The sequence below is a fragment of the Equus quagga genome, chromosome 1 (assembly GCF_021613505.1).
Source record: "Equus quagga isolate Etosha38 chromosome 1, UCLA_HA_Equagga_1.0, whole genome shotgun sequence".
Taxonomy (NCBI): Eukaryota; Metazoa; Chordata; class Mammalia; order Perissodactyla; family Equidae; genus Equus; species Equus quagga.
In genome coordinates, this window is record NC_060267.1 from 83,585,165 (window position 1) to 83,605,576 (window position 20,412).

The 20,412-nt window shown below is 40.4% G+C and overlaps 1 protein-coding gene across 6 annotated transcripts in view; it reads left to right on the plus strand.

The window, feature by feature from the left end:
• The window catches only part of MRRF (mitochondrial ribosome recycling factor), a 55,358-nt gene that overhangs the window by 11,299 nt on the left and 23,647 nt on the right, over positions 1–20,412 (plus strand). For 5 of the 6 annotated variants that reach the window (XM_046666061.1, XM_046666080.1, XM_046666088.1 and 2 more), the window contains exons 3-5: positions 2,017–2,172; positions 7,915–8,033; positions 13,758–13,849. In XM_046666061.1, coding sequence (XP_046522017.1) covers positions 2,017–2,172; positions 7,915–8,033; positions 13,758–13,849 — 367 coding nt within the window. The remainder of the gene's footprint in view (positions 1–2,016; positions 2,173–7,914; positions 8,034–13,757; positions 13,850–20,412) is intronic. The other variant, XM_046666070.1, reaches the window with a different exon arrangement.

Below are 20,412 nucleotides of genomic sequence, written 5' to 3' on the forward strand. Positions count from 1 at the left end.
ATATAGTATATATAGTATGTATATATAGTGTGTATATATATAGTGTATATATATATAGTGTATATAGTATAGTATAGATATAGTATATAGTTGGTGAGCAGCGTGTAGGTCCGTGCCCAGGATCCAAACCGACGGACCCTGGGCCATCAAAGCAGAGTGCACAAACTTAACCACTCAGCCATGGAACTGGCTCCCTACTACTTTTTATCCATTCTGATATTGATGAGCATAACTTAAAATTTTTAACATGCATACTTGGTTTACAAAGTCCAAAGTTGCAGATATTATTTCCCTTGTTTCTAGCTTCTATTCTTGCTTTCGGAAAGTATGGAAAGTGTGCTCTTATTCTAAATTTTGATCCTTTGTGGATAACTTTTGTCCTTGGTTTTCTGCATTCACAAGATGTCTAAGTATGAATTTACTGTTATTATCCTGTTTGGACCTAGTATTTCTAAATCTGAAGATTCACATTTTTGATCAGTTCTGAAAATGTTAAGCCAGTAGCCTGTCAACTTAAGAGCAGTGAGGTTTCAAGCGTGATGGTAACACAAGCAAATAAATGTTTAAAAAAAAATTACTCTGCTGCTTACTGGTTGGCTACATTGGGCAAAACATTTTCTTTTTTTGAGGAAGATTAGTCCTGAGCTAGCTACTGCCAATCCTCTTCTTTTTGCTGAGGAAGACTGGCCCTGAGCTAACATCCATGCCCATCTTCCTCTACTTTATACATGGGATGCCTACCACAGTATGGCTTTTGCCAAGCGGTGCCATGTCTGCACCCAGGATACCAACTGGCGAGCCCTGGGCGGCCGAGAAGTGAAATTGCGCACTTAACTGCTCCGTCACTGGGCCGGCCCCATGGGCAAAACGTTTAAAGGCTGTGCCTCAGATTTCTCATCTGTACAATGGGGACAATAGCAATCTCTATTATCCTGCCTCAGAGAGCTACTTTGAATATCTAATAGAAGAATGTACTTGAAATTGCCTTACAAATTATAATATGCTATACAGATAGCACAGGATCTTCTTGTAGATGTTCAATAAAATTTTTATGAATGAATCTCAATAAATGTTTGTTGAATAAATAAACAAGTGTAGGATAATATTATTTAAATATTTTTGTTCTTTTTCTCCTTCCCCCACCCTCCATAAAGAAATGCAAGAATATCTGTATTATTCATGGGAGTGATTTATATATGCACATTATAGAATGTATATGAAAAATTGCCATGATGGTTTAGACATAAAATAGAACTTCACTCAGCTCCCAGTGCTGTTGATTTTCTAAAATACAAGCCATTCTTGCTACCATTGGTGGTGTTTAATGTTTCTAAACAACTGTTGTCTCTTTTGTCTGTACCAGCCATCAGATACATTGCATATCCTTGTCTTAGTATTCATTTTAAAATGAATTAATATATTTCCTGTGTCTCCAATTAGATTTTATGGATACAGTCTAACGGAAAGTTCATGGATTTAAAATTAGGCAGAGCTGGGACCAAATCTTGGCTTTACTGTTTCATGACCTTGTGATATTCAACAAGTCACTTTATCTTTCTCATCTCCTGTTTATTTTTTCTGAAAAATAAGCAAATAATTCACTTATGGAGTGCCCACCATGTGGATAATGATGTTTTAGATATTTGAGTTACTTAATTGGTATCCTTGTAGCAACGTGGCAATATAGATATTATCCCTGTTTTACAGGTAAGGATCCCGAGACTCAGAAAAGTAGAGTAACTTGCCCAAGGTCATAAAACTGGTATCCATCATAGCCAGGATTTTCACCCATTATAAAGCCTGTGCCTTCACTAATATCTGGGAAAGTGTTTAGCACAATGCTGGGTACATAGTTGATACTCAGTAAATGTAGGCTCTTTTTTAGGGCAGTGATAATGTTCTATAACTTTCTGCACTTGGCATTTTGCCCTGTACATAGTAGGTACTTATTCACTAATTGTTTATTGTCTTTGTTTATGCTGCTGTTCTTTTATTCACTGAATGTTGACTTTCTAGCCAAAGGGAAAGGACAGTCCCAAACTAGAGTGAATCTTAACACTGCCTTGGTTGAGGATATAATCAGCTTGGAAGAGGTGGATGAAGAAATGAAGTCTGTGATGGAAGCACTCAAGGATAATTTCAATAAGACTGTCAATATAAGGACCTCACCAGGTTAGTGACTGAACCAATGTTTCTGAGAAGGGTGTAGTGAAAAAAGCATGGCTTTGGCAGATCTGAATTTTACTCCTAGCTTTGTCACTTACTAACTGGTACCCATGGGCTGTTCCTTTACTTTTATGGTCCTCAGTTTCTGTGTCTACTTCCTATCTTATAGCTTTGGGATGGGTGTTAAAATAAGTGAGGTAACATATGTAATGGTTCTAGCTCAGTGCCTGGTACATACTTAACACAACATTTATTTATCCATTCAGCGAATATTTGCCTGCTATGAACTGCATTGTGCTGGTACACAATGGTGAACAAAAACAGGCATGGTCTTTGCTTTCATGGAATTACACTCTCAAAAGGTGGGAGTTACATTATGACTGTACTATAAACACTTTCTAGGTATTTAGTCTCTCAGTAACTGACATCTTTGGTCTGATTTTTCCAATTTGCACTATTTGGCCATGGTTATCTATTACTGGAAACCAAGTGGCTGCAAACATGCCCACCTGAGACATTTCCTACCTCTGAGCTTGACCAGGAAGATTCCGTTTGGGTTAATAACTTCCTGAAAGTGGCTTTTCTAAGTGGGAAATGTCAGAACTGTCTAGGAGAACTGTTTGCAGATGTGATGGAAGAAGTGAGTTGTCAGCTAATGGTGCAGGCAGGCAGGAAAAGTCCAATTGCTGTTAAATTGGCCTTTTGGAAATTGTCATCATCCTAGAGTCAAGCCTGGGACCCCCTCTGAAGGTATCTCTGGGAGCTTGGACTGCTCCCACTCACATCTTGGTTGAGATAGTTCATAAGGAAACTAGAAGATGTTTCATGAACTTGTTCTTAAGAAAACCAAGTGGAAAATATACAGCTGCATTTATAAATACCAGCAGAAACTTACTGAGTTCAGAGACGAGGTCCAATGTGAAGCCAGAAAACCATTTCGTCATTTGTCAACCTTTAGACTGGGGCATTTCTGCCTTTGCTGACAGTAGAGCATGCCATTCAATCTCTCCCAACTGTTTATTTTAAACTTGCTTATTATTTTAGGTATGAAACTGATAAAGTGCTTTGTCTCCCCTGTGCTTTCTGGCCTGTTAACATTCTGCAGCCGAAACCAGAGCGCAGTTTGAGAGGAGCTCAGGGAGAAATGTGATACTTAAAATTAGCCAGCAAGCTCCACTCTTGTTGAACTTAAAAAGATGATGGGCCTGGAAAAAGGTTGGGAGTGTAATTTGTTAAATGTTAACCTCTGAGAAAATGAGGGGCAGGAATGAGGCTGAGGGAGATTCTCGCTGGGGACAGATTGAGGGAAAAGGATTTGATGCATTATGTCGATATGGATTTAGGGAATGGGAACCACCGCAACTGCATACTGAAAAGCCCATATTGGGACTTCTGGGCAAAGGGTCTTATGGCAAATCGGGAAGGCTGAATTAAGATCTATTTTCAAAAGGCCTCCCGTTGGTATTTCCTCTTTGCTGCTTTCTTTTCAGTGTAGTTTTTCTGTAATGTTCTATGTAGAACTGAGGCCAGGAGGAAACTGGGTGAAACAGTCTTTTTTTGCCAGATTCTTCCATATCATCTTTCATTACTATGTGAACCAGCAGGCACTTTTCCTCTTACACCTTCGTCTGTCTACCAGCAATTTCTATTTCCAAGATTGTTGATTACTTTTAATAGTTGTCTGAGATACGAGTTTATTCATTTGTTTGTTCTTGACTTCTCTCTCCTTCATCCATCCATCCATACATTCATTTATTCATCACAGCATTATTGAGTACTTATTCTGTGCTGATTAATAGGTGTTGTAGATACAGAGAGAAGAGACATTGTCCCCACCTTCCAAGAACCTACAGCCTAATGTGAAGGAACAGACAAGTAAAGCAATGTGTATAAAACCATATAGCAAAGCAGAGTGGTGAAGACTGTGGCTTTGGAGTTGGTCAGACTTGGGTGTGAATTCTGGCCCCTTTATTAAGATCTCTTGTGACCTTGGGCAGGTTACTATCTGTACCTTGGTTTCCTCGTCTGTGAAATGGTGGAATTATCTCAGAGGGTTATTGTGATAGTGAAAGCAAGTAAATCATAGAAAGCGTTCAGCACAGTGTCTTGCTCATAGGATGTGTTCAACAAATACTAGTTACCGTTATCATTATTACAGAAACGTGCATAGGATGCTTGGAAGCTCAGAAGGTGGTTTGTAATCCAGTCTAGGAGATCGGACAAGATTTCTGAGATTAGATGCTGTTATAGCTGAGTGTTAAAGAATGAGCAGGAGTTATCTGAGCAGAGAAGGATGTTCTCAGTAGAGAGAAAAATATACACTAATGGTCCTGAGGCAAGAAAGAAGAGACTGTATTGGTGAAAGTGTAAGTCAGTTAGTTTGGTTAAGACATAGGAGAAAGTCAAGAAATAATAATAATAGTTAACATTTGTTGGGCACTTGTATATGCCAGGACACAGTCATAAGTGCTTTCCATAAACTGTTTCGTTTAATTCTCATAACAACCCTATGAGATAAGTACAATTTTTATGCCCCATTTGGAGATCAGGAAATAGACACCCAAAAGGTTGAAGGGATCTGCCCAGAGTCACACAATCAGGAGGTGGCAGAGTTAGTATTTGAACCCAGGTCGTTGGTCTTCAGAATCATGGAGACTTTCACCATTATGCCTCCTGAACTTTTACAGATTGAAGCCAGTGATGTCGACGACGTTCTGTCTTGTCGTGACATTGAATCTGGTTGAGTACTTCAAATCAGATCTTTGGGCCATAGCATGATACTGCATTTTTGCAATATTAGCTTGCTTGGACAACTCCCAATTTGTGTCAGAGACCCACTCCCCACCACTTTCTCTTTGTGTCTCAGTGTGAACCATCCTGGAGTGGTTCCTACTGTCAATGGTAAGGTTTTTCTTCTAGTTCTTGTTTGCATAGGAAGTCAAGGAGTTTGAATAATGCCCGTTTTCCATCTGTAACTGTGGCTTTATTTGCTTGCCTTCTTGGGTTTCTGAAAATTTTGCCCAGGGTTTTCCAGAATTCAGATGTGGATGGAGATGAGATCCAACATAACAATGAAATGTTAATAGTTGGTGTTTTTGTTTGTTTGTTCTTTCTAAAAGGGATCTACACCCAGAATCAAGGTGATATTAGGGAATAGTTCTAAACTTGGCTACGTGTCAGAATCATGTAGTGATCTTAAAAAAAATTGCAGACTCCCTCAAAATCGTACGCTCCTGAGCCCCTACAGCATCAGGATCTCTGGGGGTGGGGTCCAGGCATCTAAATAAAAGAGCTCCCTGGTGATTCTTCACACAGCCAAATTTGAGTTCCACTGGTGTATGGGAAAGAGGCTTGATTGGAATCAGAATTAAACACACCTGAATTTGGGGCTTGGCTCTTGATTGCTTTTTCTTTCCTTAGCTCTATGATCTTAGCCCATTAAACCTCCCCAAGTCTCGTTTTCTCACGTGTGAAGTGGAGATAGTAATAGAATGTTACCAGGGTAGTTGTAAGAACTGAAAATGCTAATAGGAAGTACTTTTTTTATGCTTATTTTTTGGTGCCTCTTGTTTCTTGATTGTTTATATTTAGCCATAATCCTGTAACGTAGTTCTTTTTTTTGACTGAGTTGGAAACCAAGTTACAGAGAAGATAAGTAACTTGCCTGAAGTTTCATAGTAAATGGCAAAGTTGCTGGACAGGTGACCAACTCTTTCCAGTTTTAGCTCGAAAAGTTCTGTGTCACAGGAAACCACTCAGGTCCCTGCAAAGCCACCCTAATGGCTGGTGAAGAATTCCAACTTAGTTCTGCCAACATTTCAAAGCCCTTGCCATCACATGACACTTCTATGAAAGCCCCTTGAATGGTCTTGCCACACTGATGAGGGATCCCTAAATATTAGTTGAATCTGAATTAGAGAGGGACTTAGATGTGGGTCTACTCAGGTCTCTCTGAATTCTAAGACCCTATAATTTTTATTTATTTAAAGATTTTTTTAAAAATTTTTTATTAAGATTATGATAGTTTACAACCTTGTGAAATTTCAGTTGTACATTGTTGTTAGTCATGTTGTGGGTACACCACTTCACCCTCTGTGCCCTCCCCCCACCCTCCCCTTTCCCCTGGTAACCACCGATCAGTTCTCCTTGTCTATATGTTAACTTCCACCTATGAGTGGAGTCATACAGAGTTCGTCTTTCTCTGTCTGGCTTATTTCGCTTAACATAATACCCTCAAGGTCCATCCATGTTGTTGCGAATGGGACGATTTTGTCCTTTTTTATGGCTGAGTAGTATTCCATTGTGTATATATACCATATCTTCTTTATCCAATCATCAGTTGCTGGGCACTTAGGTTGGTTCCACGTCTTGGCTATTGTAAATAACGCTGCGATGGGGGCTGGCCCCGTGGCCGAGTGATTAAGTTCATGCGCTCCACTGCAGGCGGCGCAGTGTTTCGTTGGTTTGAATCCTGGGCGCAGACATGGCACTGCTCATCAAACCACGCTCAGGCAGCGTCCCACATGCCACAACTAGAAGGACCCACAACGAAGAATATACAGCTATGTACCAGGGGGCTTTGGGGAGAAAAAGGAAAAAAAATAAAATCTTAAAAAAAAAAAATAATGCGATGAACATAGGGGTGCATGGGACTCTTGGAATTGCTGATTTCGGGTTTTTAGGATAGATACCCAGTAGTGGCATAGCTGGGTTGTATGGTATTTCTATTTTTGATTTTTTGAGAAATCTCTATACTCTTTTCCATAGTAGCTGCACTAGTTTGCATTCCCATCAGTAGTGTGTGAGTGTTCCCTTTTCTCCACATCCTCTCGAATATTTGTTATTTTTTGTCTTGGTGATTATAGACATTCTAATGGGTGTCAGATGGCATCTTAGTGTAGTTTTTACTTGCATTTCCTTGATGATTGTGATGTTGAACATCTTTTCATGTGCCTATTGGCTATCTGTATATCTTCTTTGGAAAAATGTCTGTTCATGTCCTCTGCCCATTTTTTGATTGGGTTGTTTGGTTTTTGGTCGTTGAGTTGTGTGAATTCCTTTACATATTTTGGAGATTAACCCCTTGTTGGATATATGATTTGCAAAGATTTTCTCCCAGTTGGTGGGTTATCTTTTTGTTTTGTTCCTGGTTTCGTTTGCCTTGCAGAAGCTGTTTAGTCTGATGAAGCCCCACTTGTTTATTTTTTCTTTTGTTTCCCTGTCTGAGTAGACATGGTATTCAAAAAGATCCTTCTAAGACTGCTGTCAAAGAGTGTACTGCCTATTATTTTCTGCTGCCTGTATTTTATGATTTCTGGTCTTATCTTCAAGTCTTTGATCCATTTTGAGTTAATTTTTGTGTATGGCAAAAATAATGGTCTACTTTCATTCTTTTGCATGTGGCTGTCCATTTTTACCAACACAATTTATTGAAGAGACTTTCCTTTCTCCATTATATGTGCTTAGCTCTTTTGTTGAAGATTAGCTATCTGTAGATGTGTGGTTTTATTTGTGGGCTTTCACTTCTGTTCTGTTGATCTGTGTGCCTGTTTCTGTACCAGTACCATGCTGTTTTGATTACTATAGCTTTGTAGTCTATTTTGAAGTCAGGGATTGTGATGCCTCCAGCTTTGTTGTTTTTTCTCAGGATTACTTAGCTATTCAGGATTTTTTGTTGCCCCATATGAACTTTAGGATTCTTTGTTCTATTTCCAGGAAGAATAAAAGACCCTTTAATTTTTCTTTTAGGATCCCTTGATCACATCACTGTGGTAACTGCTGATGGGAAGCTTGCTTTAAACCAGATTGGCCAGATCTCCATGAAGTCGCCACAGCTGATTTTGGTGAATATGGCCAGTTTCCCAGAGGTAAGGTGGCTTTGCTGAAAGGGTTCCTCTCCATGGTCTCTTTTGGAATGGAGGAGGCTGGGTCGAGTCAGGAGGAAGTATTCCCTCCAGCTTGGGATGTAACAGGAGAGAAGGCATAGTAAAGGGAACTTAAGGATAAGGAAAAGCTCTCTTCCTGTTTCTAAATTCCTGTTGTGTTAAAACTCAAACACCGTAAAGGCCAGGCAAGTAATTTGAATACTGAAATAGGCCCCATCTAAGAAAAACAATAGTGGCAATGCAGTGATGGGCACTTGGCCAACGTGGAGGGGGCTGTGGTAAACTGCAAGGCCTGTGCCCTGTCTGAAGGGAGCAGCCTCTGCCCAGCTCCTACTGATCATTGCCAGGCAGAAATGTAGGCCTGGTAATCAGTGTTGCCAGATAATGATTTTTATTTCCAGAAGAAGCCAGTGATCCCCATTTTTATGTAAGATCTTTGTTAAACGTTGATACGTAATTCACTTTTTTTTAAGACCATGAGACAGAATGTATTAATGGGCCATATTTGCACAGAGCACCTTATGGGGCAGGAGGAGGTATTAAAACTGTGGGCCACCAGTTTTTGCCCTCTTCATTTGCATTTGGAGCAGACCCTCCAAGAATTCACATTCCTTTCAAACTGGACTGACCGTTGCAGAATACTGCACAGAGCACAGTGCTTCCAGGCCTGGAAGATGGGTTGCATTAGATCATTGCAACCTTGAGACAATGGTTTCCAGTCTAGTTGAGGAAGATAAATGGGCTTTTCCTTATTGGTCTAGTAGGAATTGACCTGGATTGGGAGTCCTAGAGAACCTGGAGTCTGGTCCCATCTCTACTGCCAGTGAGCTCTTTGACATCCATTTCCTCATCTGTTAATATGAGGTGAAGGAATCTGAAGTCCTTTCCTGTTCTGATTGTCTATTTTGGAGTTCTATCCCAAAGACACAGATCAAAGTTGAACCTGCTGGATTTGACAAACTAGGTTAGAGAGATGAGTAAGGGAAAGCTCTTGCTATGAACAGATTGTTTCAAATTAGAGGGCTCTTGTAGCTAGTGTACCATGCACACTTGTGGGGGACTATTCCTCCCCACTCCCATTTCATTCTCCATACTACGGCCAGAGTGAACTTTTAAAAATATATGTTGGATCATGTCATTCCCATGCTTTAAATTTATCAGTGAATTCAAGTAATCTTTAAGAGAAAGATTATTGTGGCCTAGAAGGCTTTGCATGATATTGCCCCTGCCTGTCTCTCCAGTCTCTCCAGTCTCATGTCACTGTCATTCTTGCATACTGCTCTAGCCATGTTGGCCTTTCAGTTTCTCAAACACACCACACCATTTGCATCCTCCGGGCCTTTGCATATGCTGTTCCCTTTGCCAGGAACACTCTTGCCTGACTAATTGCCACTCATATTTTGGATCACAGCTTAAATGTGACTTTCTCAGGGAAGTCTTCCCTAATCTACCCAATCTAAATTATTCCATCACACTGATCTCTTATACAGCACAGTTCTTTTTCTTCATTGCACTTGTCATTAATAATTATACATTTATTTATATCTTTATTTTCCATCTCACTTTCACTAGATTGTAACCTTGGACTGTAGAAATCATATCTAATTTTTTCATTGTGTCCAGCACCTAACGCAGTACCTGGCACATGGGAGCACTCAGTAAATTTTCCTCAAATGGATGAATACCTGTCATTAGGTTGGTGGAAGCGGGGCACTCATTCCTGGTGTTACTGAGGAGCAGAGAAATGGACGAAAAGGGAACTATTAACTCTTTCCCTTTCTGGCTCCCTCTGAACTGCTGAGGCCTCTCCACCTTATTCATCTAATCCCACAGGCACTGCGGGCCAATTTAGGGAATAGCCTCCTAATTACACAGCTTGAAGGCCTCATCAGGCAGATTGCTTTTCAGAGCCAGCCACTTCTGTTATTAAATGGCAAATGGCATTCACAGAAGAAGTACCTGATTGGCCACCAGAGCATCTTATGAGGCAGGAGGAGGTATTAACAGCTTAATTTTTTCTCAGGAAGTTGGAGTATATCTTCATTTTCAACCAAAGCATCTTTACTCTTTCTCCAAGTTGAAATTCTATGGGTTTTGGAAAAAACCTTTACACGCATCTCAGTAGAGAGGTTCTTTACAAGGACAGGGTGAGGAAGTGTGAGTTACATTGTCTTTTGAATTCCTTTATCTCATCTGGTGTATATATTAAACAAAGAGCTCTAACTAAACATTTCCTTCCTCCGGTTTAGAAGCTGTCCATAGAGTACCCAGGTTCATAGCTTCAAAATGCTGAGCTAATCCTCTCTGTGTTTATGTAATTCCTTTCTGTTTCACATGCACTTGGCTTTCTTTCCAAACCCGAGCATTTCTGTGTCATGCTGTAGTGACACGACACAGATTTACATGCATAATCTTTTCAAATGCATTGAAGACAGAAAACTGTGTTGCATTTGTTTAACATGTGTCCTGCTTGATAAATGAGACACACGGTTGCTGCCTTCCATAAACTTGCCTGCAGCTAGAGTTAATGATGGGAAAGAAAAGAAGGGAGTAAAAACCACAGCATGATTTGAACAAGGCAAATGAAAAAAAATTCTGCAGGCTCCATTATTACACTTGTGGAAGGGAGAAAGCTAATGTGTATTGAGTGTCTACTGTGTTGCCAGGCACTACTTTCTCATGTTTTGTTTCACGTGATCAACACAGGTACTCTCTAAAATTAAGCATTATTTAGTCCATTTTTTAGACAAGGAAACTGAGGCCCAGAGAAATAAAATATCTCTTCTAGGTTCAACTATTGTGATAGAGCCAAGATTTGAACATACAGCTGTTTGACACTAAAGCCTGTGCTCCTTTTACCATTCATTAATTCAACATAGCTTTTTTTGAGTCCCTGCAAGTTATTAGTTTTTATTTGAGGTGCTGGAATTCATTAATGATTAAGACAGACAAGGTCTTTGCTTTCATGGAGCTTACGTTCTAGGGACTCATTGGGCTCTAAAGAAAATGGAAGGCCAGTAATTGAAATGGCCCTAACCAAGTGGACTTGAACCCAAATTGCCAAGGACTTGTTCACTTGTGTACAAAAGTTTTATCATCTTTTGTCCTTTAGCATAGATTAGCTAAAGAATAGCCATAGCAGACATTGCTAATTGATCACAGCACTTTTTCCTGCCTGCCCCCAGGTGGAGTCTCTGATCTTTCTCAACACAGTACTTCCATCAGCCACAAGCAGTTGTCAGTGTTGCCTTCTGAAAACAGCCTTATTTACTCTGGGGTACTAGTGAGCATCCCTCAGTGAGGGGATAAAGGCTAAGATAAGAGATGGAAATTGATAGAAATACATGCCTTTTTGGCTGAACCATGAGTAGTTCAGAAATCATGTTGGGAAAATGACTAATACCCTGTATCCTACCACATCAAATTAAAATATACATATTTAGGATATTTTAGAAGAACTTCCTCTTTTAGCAGGTTTCTTTGCAAAATGAAACCTCTCTTGATTTTCATTTTTCTGCTTATGAAAGGACATTGAATAAGTAAAGTATAAAATAAGTTTTGGGGATTATGTACATAGAGTAAGGAGGTGAATTTTTGTAACAGATCTGAGCCACTTCATTAGTATACTCATTCATCAAGCTTTTACCGAGCACTTACCATGTACCCGGCATTAACCTTGTACTGGGAAGATGTAAATATCGAGACAAAGTTCCAGCCCCGCTTGGTAGCGGCAGTGGGTGCTCCCCTGCCTACAAGGGAAGATCGTATGGAGACTTTTGGGACAGACTGGGCAAGGGAGGCATGGTGAGCAGTGAGTTATCAGTCATTCAGTGAGGTGCTTCAGAAGAGGACGACTGGGGGACTTCAAATCAGGCCACCCCTTCAAAGTGGAGATGCTTTAGAAATCTGCGTTTCATTGTATTAAGGAAGATGGCAGTTCTTTTGCACAGGAAAATTTCATTTCTTTATCCACCTCTTTTATTTACCTTGGCCATACCCTTTATACACCAGACCTAATTCCAAATTATTTTTAGCTATGTTAAAAAAATCAGATCCCTTCTGCCACAATTTCTGAATACTTTGAGCTAGTGGATCTGAAAGAAAATATAGACAAAATAACATCATTCGTCAGAGAGTTGAGGAGCCTAGAGTCTCCTAACTCTGCCAGTAACTGGAAGCAGGGTGGGTGAGGCCCTCCCTCCACTGCTCTTGGCTCTCAGGGAAGACCTTGTCTGTGCTTAGAGATGTGACCTTATAGGTCCCTGTCTACATAAGGGAGGTACTGTACTTGGTTATGTGAGAGATCCCTTCCAGCTCCAATAGTCTGTGGTCAGAGGGACAGTTTTAGGGATTTACTGTTTTAAGCAGTGGGTCTGCAGTCTCCCAAGGCGATGATTCATCTGCATGTATAAGTTCCAGTTTGTTCTTTGACCTTAATGGTAACGCTTCATGTCCTTGTAGAGTTAAAGTAATTTAAAAAAGGAAAGGATAAGCTTTTTAGGCACTCCCTCACAAAACAAAACAAGTAAAATAGGTGTGCAACAAACCTCATTAATTTAAACCAGAAAGTTCAGGGAGGAGCTCAAGGCCAAGAATTGGCCCCGTGAATCTCAGTGATGTGGGCTGGCTCTGGTCAAACCTAAAATTCTTTTGAAAATGTCAGAGGCCTTGTTTTATGAATTCCACATTGTTATGCCAGTGAAAGTTTCTCTCTTCCGCGCTCCTTTCTTTTATCCTTATCCTTCAGGATTGTATACCAGGTGTGGTTACAGTGTTGCTTGAGGTGAGGCACTTTGGGAAATCAATGTACTCTGTGCTGCCTGGCAAACAGGACTGTGTCAGAGAAGACCCTGGAAGATGTCAGGCAGGACAACAGTGCATCGGCTAAGTGATGACTTCAGCTCAGTCTTGTTTTGCGGGTTTGTGCATTCTTACCTTTATGTAATAAATTTACATGATAACACCCCTTGCCTGGGTGTTACCATGTGCCAGGACAGAGCAAGATGCATTGGTCATGTTATCTCATTTAATCCTCTCTGAGGTATAGGTACCACATGGTGTCAGATTACGACATGGGAGCTCAAAGAAGTCAAGCTTGTTGCCCAGGGTCACATGGCTAGCAAAGTAGGGATTTGAACTGAGAGCCTTCTGACTCTAAAGCCCATGCTTTTAACTAGTACACTGTACTACCTTTCCTGGAGCACACGCCAGCAGAGACTCATTCCTCCTTCCAAAACGTAAGTGAGTGTAGATGCGAATGAGTTAAATTTATTTACTTATTCCAAATCGGCACTGGTATATTTTGAGTGTAAAATGTCAACTGGAATTTTTAATGTATAAAATCTTTCATCTGTCTTTACACCAATCTTTGCACAGACCAGCCCCCCTCCCTTGAGGATTTATTGTGGTTTTGATCTGTGTTGCCTCAAACCATTGAAATCTTTTCAAAGAAGCAGAGCTGTTTTCTTTTATTTTTTCCTTCTCTTTGCTTTTTTTCCTCCCGCAGTACACTGGTACCAGGAGTGGACATAGTTTGCTATTCAGCTTGATCAAAGCACTCTACACCAATGTAACTTCCTGATCTTACTGGTAACAGAACTAAATGTTTCCATGTTCTGCCAAGATGGGTTGCCAGTTATCGACAGAGGGCTTACATCTGGTAATAATTATTTACTAATTCTGTTTACCTTTTGATCTGGTTTTCAGTGTACAGCTGCAGCTATCAAGGCTATAAGAGAAAGTGGAATGAATCTGAACCCAGAAGTAGAAGGGACACTAATTCGGGTACCCATTCCCAAGTAAGTTTGGCTGAAATTCACATATTTTGATGCAGTGGGGCAGTTGTCCTTTGAAGGAAACTAACACCCAATGGTACTGTTAGGCCAGTAGCATGCCTTACCTGTACCTCTTATCTTGGCAAACTCTGACATCTTTTAAGATCCACTTTACTGATTCAGAAATATTTATTGAGTACCTACTCTGTACTAGGGGCTGGAGATGCAGCAGTAAACCTGGCAAAGTCCTTGTCCTCCTGTAGTTTACATTCTGGTCGAGAAGATAGGACACATAAATACATAAAATCATTCCAGATAACAAAATGCTATGAAGAAAGAAAGGGCGGTGGGATCCAATAGAGAGTGACTGGTTGAGGGTGCTGGTGGCAGGGACAACTTTAGCATGAAAGGACTCTTTAAGGAGGTAACATTTTTGCTGAGGGCTGAATGATGAGGAAGCACGAGCCTGGGGGAAGAGCTTTCCAGGCACAGTGAACAGTCAGCAAGCACAAAGGCCCTGCGTCAGAAAAGACCTTGATGCTTGTAATCTCTAACCCATGTTTCTTGAAGAGCTGGTTTTACATTAGTCCTTGCTTGTTGAAGAATTTTAAGCATAAGAACAGAATAGAACTTACAGTTTTAAATGAATAAGAATGAATGTTTATTTTTAAATTCAAAAAGGAAAGAAATGATGAGACCTTGGCATGTTTGAGAGAGAAAGGCAGTGTGTCTGAAACTCAGTGAAGGAGGGAGAAAGTGTAGGAGAGGGTTGGGCTGATGAGTGGAGGCTAATGGTTTTCCTTGCCTGGTGAGGAGTTTGGGTTTAGTTCTAATTGTAATGGGAAGCTGCTGGAGGAATTTAAGCAGAGGAGTGACCTGATCTGATATTGACTTTTAAGGGGTCTCTCTGGCAGATGAGTAACAAATGGGGTGTGGAGGGACAGAGCAGACACGAGGAGAATAGTCAGGAGGTGCCTGCAGTAGTCTAAGTGAGACAGAAATCTTCCCAACTTCCATTGCAGGTAGAATTAGTTTCTCCTTCTGCAGTCTCATTTCTTAATTATCTTTATGTCTTTATTCCTACGCAGTGCCTCACATATAGCAAGTTCCAAATAAGTGTTGGATTAGTTCAATCAGTCATTCAACAAATATTAATAAAACACTAACTACATGCCAGGCACTTTCCTTTTTTTTTTTTGCTTTTTCTCCCCCAATTCCCCCAGTACCTAGTTGTATATTTTAGTTGTGGGTCCTTCTAGTTGTGGCATGTGGGATGCCGCTTCAACATGGCCTGATGAGCAGTCCCATGTCCACGCCCAGGATCCGAACCAGTGAAACCATGGGCCACTGAGGCGGAGTGTGTGAACTTAACCACTCTGCCATGGGGCCAGCCCCCGCCAGGCACTTTCCTACTTGTTGAGATATAACTATAAACAAAGCTAACAAAAAGCCCCTGTCCTTCTGGGGCTTACCTTATAGTTGAGCAGGCACAGCAAATAGAAAAACAAATAAATACATAATGTAATGTCACGTGATGTTAAGGACTGTGAAGAAAACTAAGCAGAAAGAGGGGATAGAGAGAGCTAGGGGTTTTATTGTAGACAGGAAAGTTCAGGAAGGAAGTGACATTTGAGCAAAGACCAAAGTGAAATGAATGAATGAAGCTTCCAAATAACTAAAAGGAAAGTGGAGTGTAACACTAGTCAAGAGTCTTTTTCGCGCCACACATCACCATGTAATCCTTTACATATATCGCCTCATTTGTCACACAATCCCTGTCAAGTTGGGATTTTCCAAGTATAGAAATCTAGGCTCAGAGAGGTAAGTAATATCTCTGAGGTCACACAGCTTATGCTAAAGCTGGGACCTAAACCCAAGTTTAGTTGATTCCAAAGCCTCATGATGCACCCATGCTGGCAACAGTAATTAATCCCAACACTGAGAGTTAAGGAACTTTCCCAACTGAAGTTTTCCTGCCTCGTGGCCGGAAAATGGCCGTCTTATTCCATTGTGTTCTTGGTATCTATAAGTCAGAATTAACACTCTGCTTTGAAATCATATGAATTGGGAACAATATAACCTCATGTTTAAGAACCAGGTAGGCCTGGATTCAAGTCAAGAACCTGTTTGCTTGGTTAGTTTGTTGATTTGCTCAGTAGATTTTCTACAAGTGTATCATGTGCCAGGCTCTGTGCCGGGTGCTTGAGGGTGTACAGACCTGATGTTTGCCGTCGTGACTGTGGCGCAGGCTGTGCCAGGCTCGTTGTTTATAGTACCTGCAGCTGACTTGTGGAATTTGCTATTACCCACAGTTTATAGATGAAAAGATTGAAATTCAGAGAATTAAGGGGCTTGCCCAAGATCCCATGGCTGGTAGGTGGCAGTCAGGATTTGAATCCTGTTTTTCTGTTACCAGAGTACAGGCTCTTTCTCCAGTGCTCTCTGTATAGATGAGAAATTCTGGAAAGTCCTAAGTGTATTCATGGACATTAGAAGCAAGACTTGGAAGTGGAATGGATAGTAGTCAGCAGGTTTATTTTTTAGTTCTTGCTCTCCAGTCTCTGTGAAATCTTGGAAAAGCCGCTTAACCTCCCTGAGCCTTGGTTTCCTCATATACCAGATGAAGGAGTTGTTCTCAGTGGCCTGCAGGTTCTTTCTGGAGCTCAAAATTCTGTGATGCTTGAGTTTATGCTGCTAAATACTCATTGCTGACTCGGATTCTTCTTAGAGTGGCCCGATTGTGTACCATATTTTTCTTTCAAAGATCTAGTTGACATAATATGCACCTCTGCAGCCCCACAGGACTTAATGATTGCCCTTGTGCATTGTATCTAAGTTTGAAGGATCAGTGAGTTTAACTTGAACTTCCAAAGACTTGGAGATCTGTTACATTATATTTTACATTATTTTATGTTGGTTACTGGGCGTAATCCAAGAGAAAGTTGACGGACCAAAACCGTCTGCTTCTGCAAACCTCATTTTTTATATACTTTCTTCCCTTTGACAAGGTGGTAAGGTCATGAGGCCCCTTACTGAATTATACATTTGGTAGGTTTCCAGATAAAAAATGAATGATCTGTTCTTTATTATGGAGGCTGTGTCGTGTGAGAGGATAAATGTTGATTCAGACGTAAAGAGGACCAAGGTTTCTATTTGATTTTGGCAGTGACTTCCATATGACTCTGGGTACGCCACCCTAGCGACTTGCTGTCTTCTCCTTCCTTATTTGTAAGATAAGTGAAATAATATGTAAAGATACATAGAGATTTGGTGGGATCAGTAGAGAAAATAGATTAATTAGTATGATTTCCGTAGAGGAAAGAAGTTATATAAATATAAGATACTAATATTTCAGTGAACTTTTAATTTTCTAGATATATATAGTTTTACTTTAGGAGGAAGGAGTGAGGAAGGGAACTAATCTGTTGAGCACCTACTATCTGCCAGGAGCTGTTAGGTGTTCGACATATGCGGGGAAAGTGGAAAAGTATAATGGTAAATTTGTGCCTTGGTGTCACAAAAGCATGAAATTGAGTTCTGGCTCTTCTGCTTTTTAGCTGTGTGACAATGGCAACTGTCTCCACCTCTCTGAATCTCAGAGAGCTCATCTATAAAATATTTACAGGACTTGCCTTTTATGATTACTGGGAGATTTCAGTGAGATACTGTACACAAAGCTTTTGATGTTTAACAAGCACACCATTAATGCTAGCAAATGTTCCTTCCTTCCTTTTCATAAAGGTAGGAGCATCATTCCCTTTTAAGGGTGAGGAAACTGAGATTCACAGAGGTGAGGCTTTGGGTCTGGGTCACACAGCTGGGAATTGGCAGAGCTGTGAAGAGGAAAATAACACCCTAAAGCTTGTGTTAGGAGTTTGGGAGGTAGGCAGGAATCAGAAGCATAAGTTCCTAGGATGAGTTTCTGATTATAAAATTTTAAATTTAGTTCTAGGAAAATTTCCCTTTCCTGATTGATCATGATTCTTCCTTTGCCTGGTGATAGTCTGCAGGTTTGCTTTTTTGCCTTAACCCTGGATGCCCAGAGCTAAATTTTATTTTCAATTGCAGCAGATCTCAGCTCGGACCCTACCCTCTTTACACTCCTCTGATTCTTAGATTCTTATTTAAATGAGTCTACTGAGGATATGACTTTTACTATAATCTGCCTCTGATCCTTTTGGGAAGTAGGTGGAACGTGAATCCTAGATAACTCTGAGTTTTGTTTGTCCCCACTGACAATGTGCATAGCTTTTGTTTTCTTCTCTGGCCAGTATTCTTTCATTTAGAGAAGTCAGTCAACTGGATGGATTCTTTGAACATTCCTGTTAATCAAGATTCACTGAAATAGTTCCTTGTACTTTTCTTTCCTCTTTATGTAATCAAATTTGAGTACTGTGAACCACCTACACTGCAGGTGTAGAGCCTGGAGGGGCCATGCTGAATGCTTATAGTTTCTCCCTGAGTTCTCGCAGCACTACCAGGAGGTCAGGAGACTCTTCTACTCGATGACTGACGAGGGACCTGCAGCTCACAGCAGTCAATGCCCAAAGCCATACAGCTACCAAGAGACAGAAGCAGGATTAGAACTCCGGTCTTTTTTACTTCCTTTTCCCCTGTTCTTCTCCAATGGCAGGTCTCTCTGGAATATCAGTCTTTCACTTCGTAATCAGGGATGCTGAAAAGTTTTGAGCCGGAGTTCATTTTGATTGGCCAGATTTTTGCCCCCACCCCATTCACATCTTCATTATGCCCCCAGATAAACAAACACTCCCTTATTCATTGTTGTATCAAACATCAATGAGAAAACCACTCAAAGCAGAACGAGGCTGCTTTGGTTTGAGAGCACTGAGTTCATGTCTGACTTTAAATAAATGTGTAAGGAATCATGAATTCACTGAAGAAACAGAAGTACATGTGATTGACTCATTCCCCACTGAGGTTGCATTCTTCCTTGCTTGTCTGCCTTTTTCATTATTTTTCATCAATGTCTGCATTGGGTTTATTTTAAGTAGCATTAAAAAATTAAAACACCTCTGTCCTGGTCTCCCTTGGGAACCACTTTTAGCACCTTGATTTTCTGGATTTTTTTCTATGCAAATTCAAACACATGTCTATATCTCTTCCACTTTTCCTGTAATGATACGGGATTATATTATACATACTGTAATGTACTTTTTTAAAACATTGTATCATTACTCTCTCTGATGAGAATTCTTCCCTACTCCTTTTACAGGATGCATAGTGTTTGCATTTGATGTATAGCATTAACTAGTTCCCAATTGTTGAATATCTTGGTCCTTAAGAATTTTCTCTTTTACTAAAGTGTTATAATGGTCCTCTAAGGCTTTGCTTCCTGTTCTTCTGTTGGGAGTGGGAAGTGGTAGAGGGGTGATTATAATTGGGAAGAAGTGAGCGGAATGTGGGGGGCCTTGGTGTAGCTGTTGCTGCTTGATTATCTCAGTGTTTGTTTACCACAGCACACTGCATATTGCTGAGCTTCTTAGAGACGTGGACATTTCAGGGCCGGACAGCCATCTGCTGCGCTCCTGAGTGACCCCTCCAGTGGTCCTCAGACCCAAACTTGATATCACTCTCTTCGGAAGCCCCGCTGGTATTTGAATGGCTTTCTTAGCTCACTGTGGCAATGTAATATTAAGCAAAGTGACTGTTTACTAAGTGTAAACTATTTTCTAGGCTCTATGCTATATTATTTAACTTACTGTATTCTCTTATTCCCTATTTTTTGTAAATGAACTAAGTAAGCCTAAGAGAGGTTAAATACGTTGCTCGAGTTCATTTAGCTAGTAAAGATAGAGTTGCGCAGGATTTAAATGTGGGTGTGCTTGACTTCAAAGTCTGTTCCTACATCTGTGGACTTCTAAGAGCACTTTTTGTTTTTGTAATAAGGGGCAGCAATTGGTATTTTTAAAAATTTAATTATATGTCAATCCAAACCATGTGGAACATAATTTCCAAAGCTCAAATCAGGATTCATAAGCTGAAAGTGAATTTGTGTGCCACTTTTTGGTGTGAGAGGCAGTCTAGACTATAAGGTATTTGTTTTGGGTTTTTTTTTTTAAATCACCTTTATTATTAAGGTGTAACTTACATACAAAAATAAACCCATTTCAAGTGTACATGATGATGAGTTTTGACAAATATATGTGTCCCTGTAACCACTACCTCAATCAAGATATAGAACAATTCAGTCACCCTAAAAGTTCCCCTGTGTCAGTCTCCTCTCATCCTCTGGCCCCAGCCAAACACTTAACTGCTTTTATGAGGATATAAAATTTTTATGTTGAAATGTGAAACTTCTAAGACATTCGTAAATTTATTCAACAGATATTTATTGAGCACCTACTATTTGTCAGGCATGGTTCCAGACATGGAACATACAGCAGTGAATAAGCCAGACAAAGCTTCCACCCTTATGGACCTTCTGCTGGGGAGATGGACAGTAACACACACATACAGTGTGTTTGTCAGATAGTCATATTTTTCTCTCTTTGGAGAAAAATAAGGCAGTGAAAAGAAATAAAGGATTGTGGATGGGGATAGTGGGGGTGGTGCAATTTTAGGCAGAG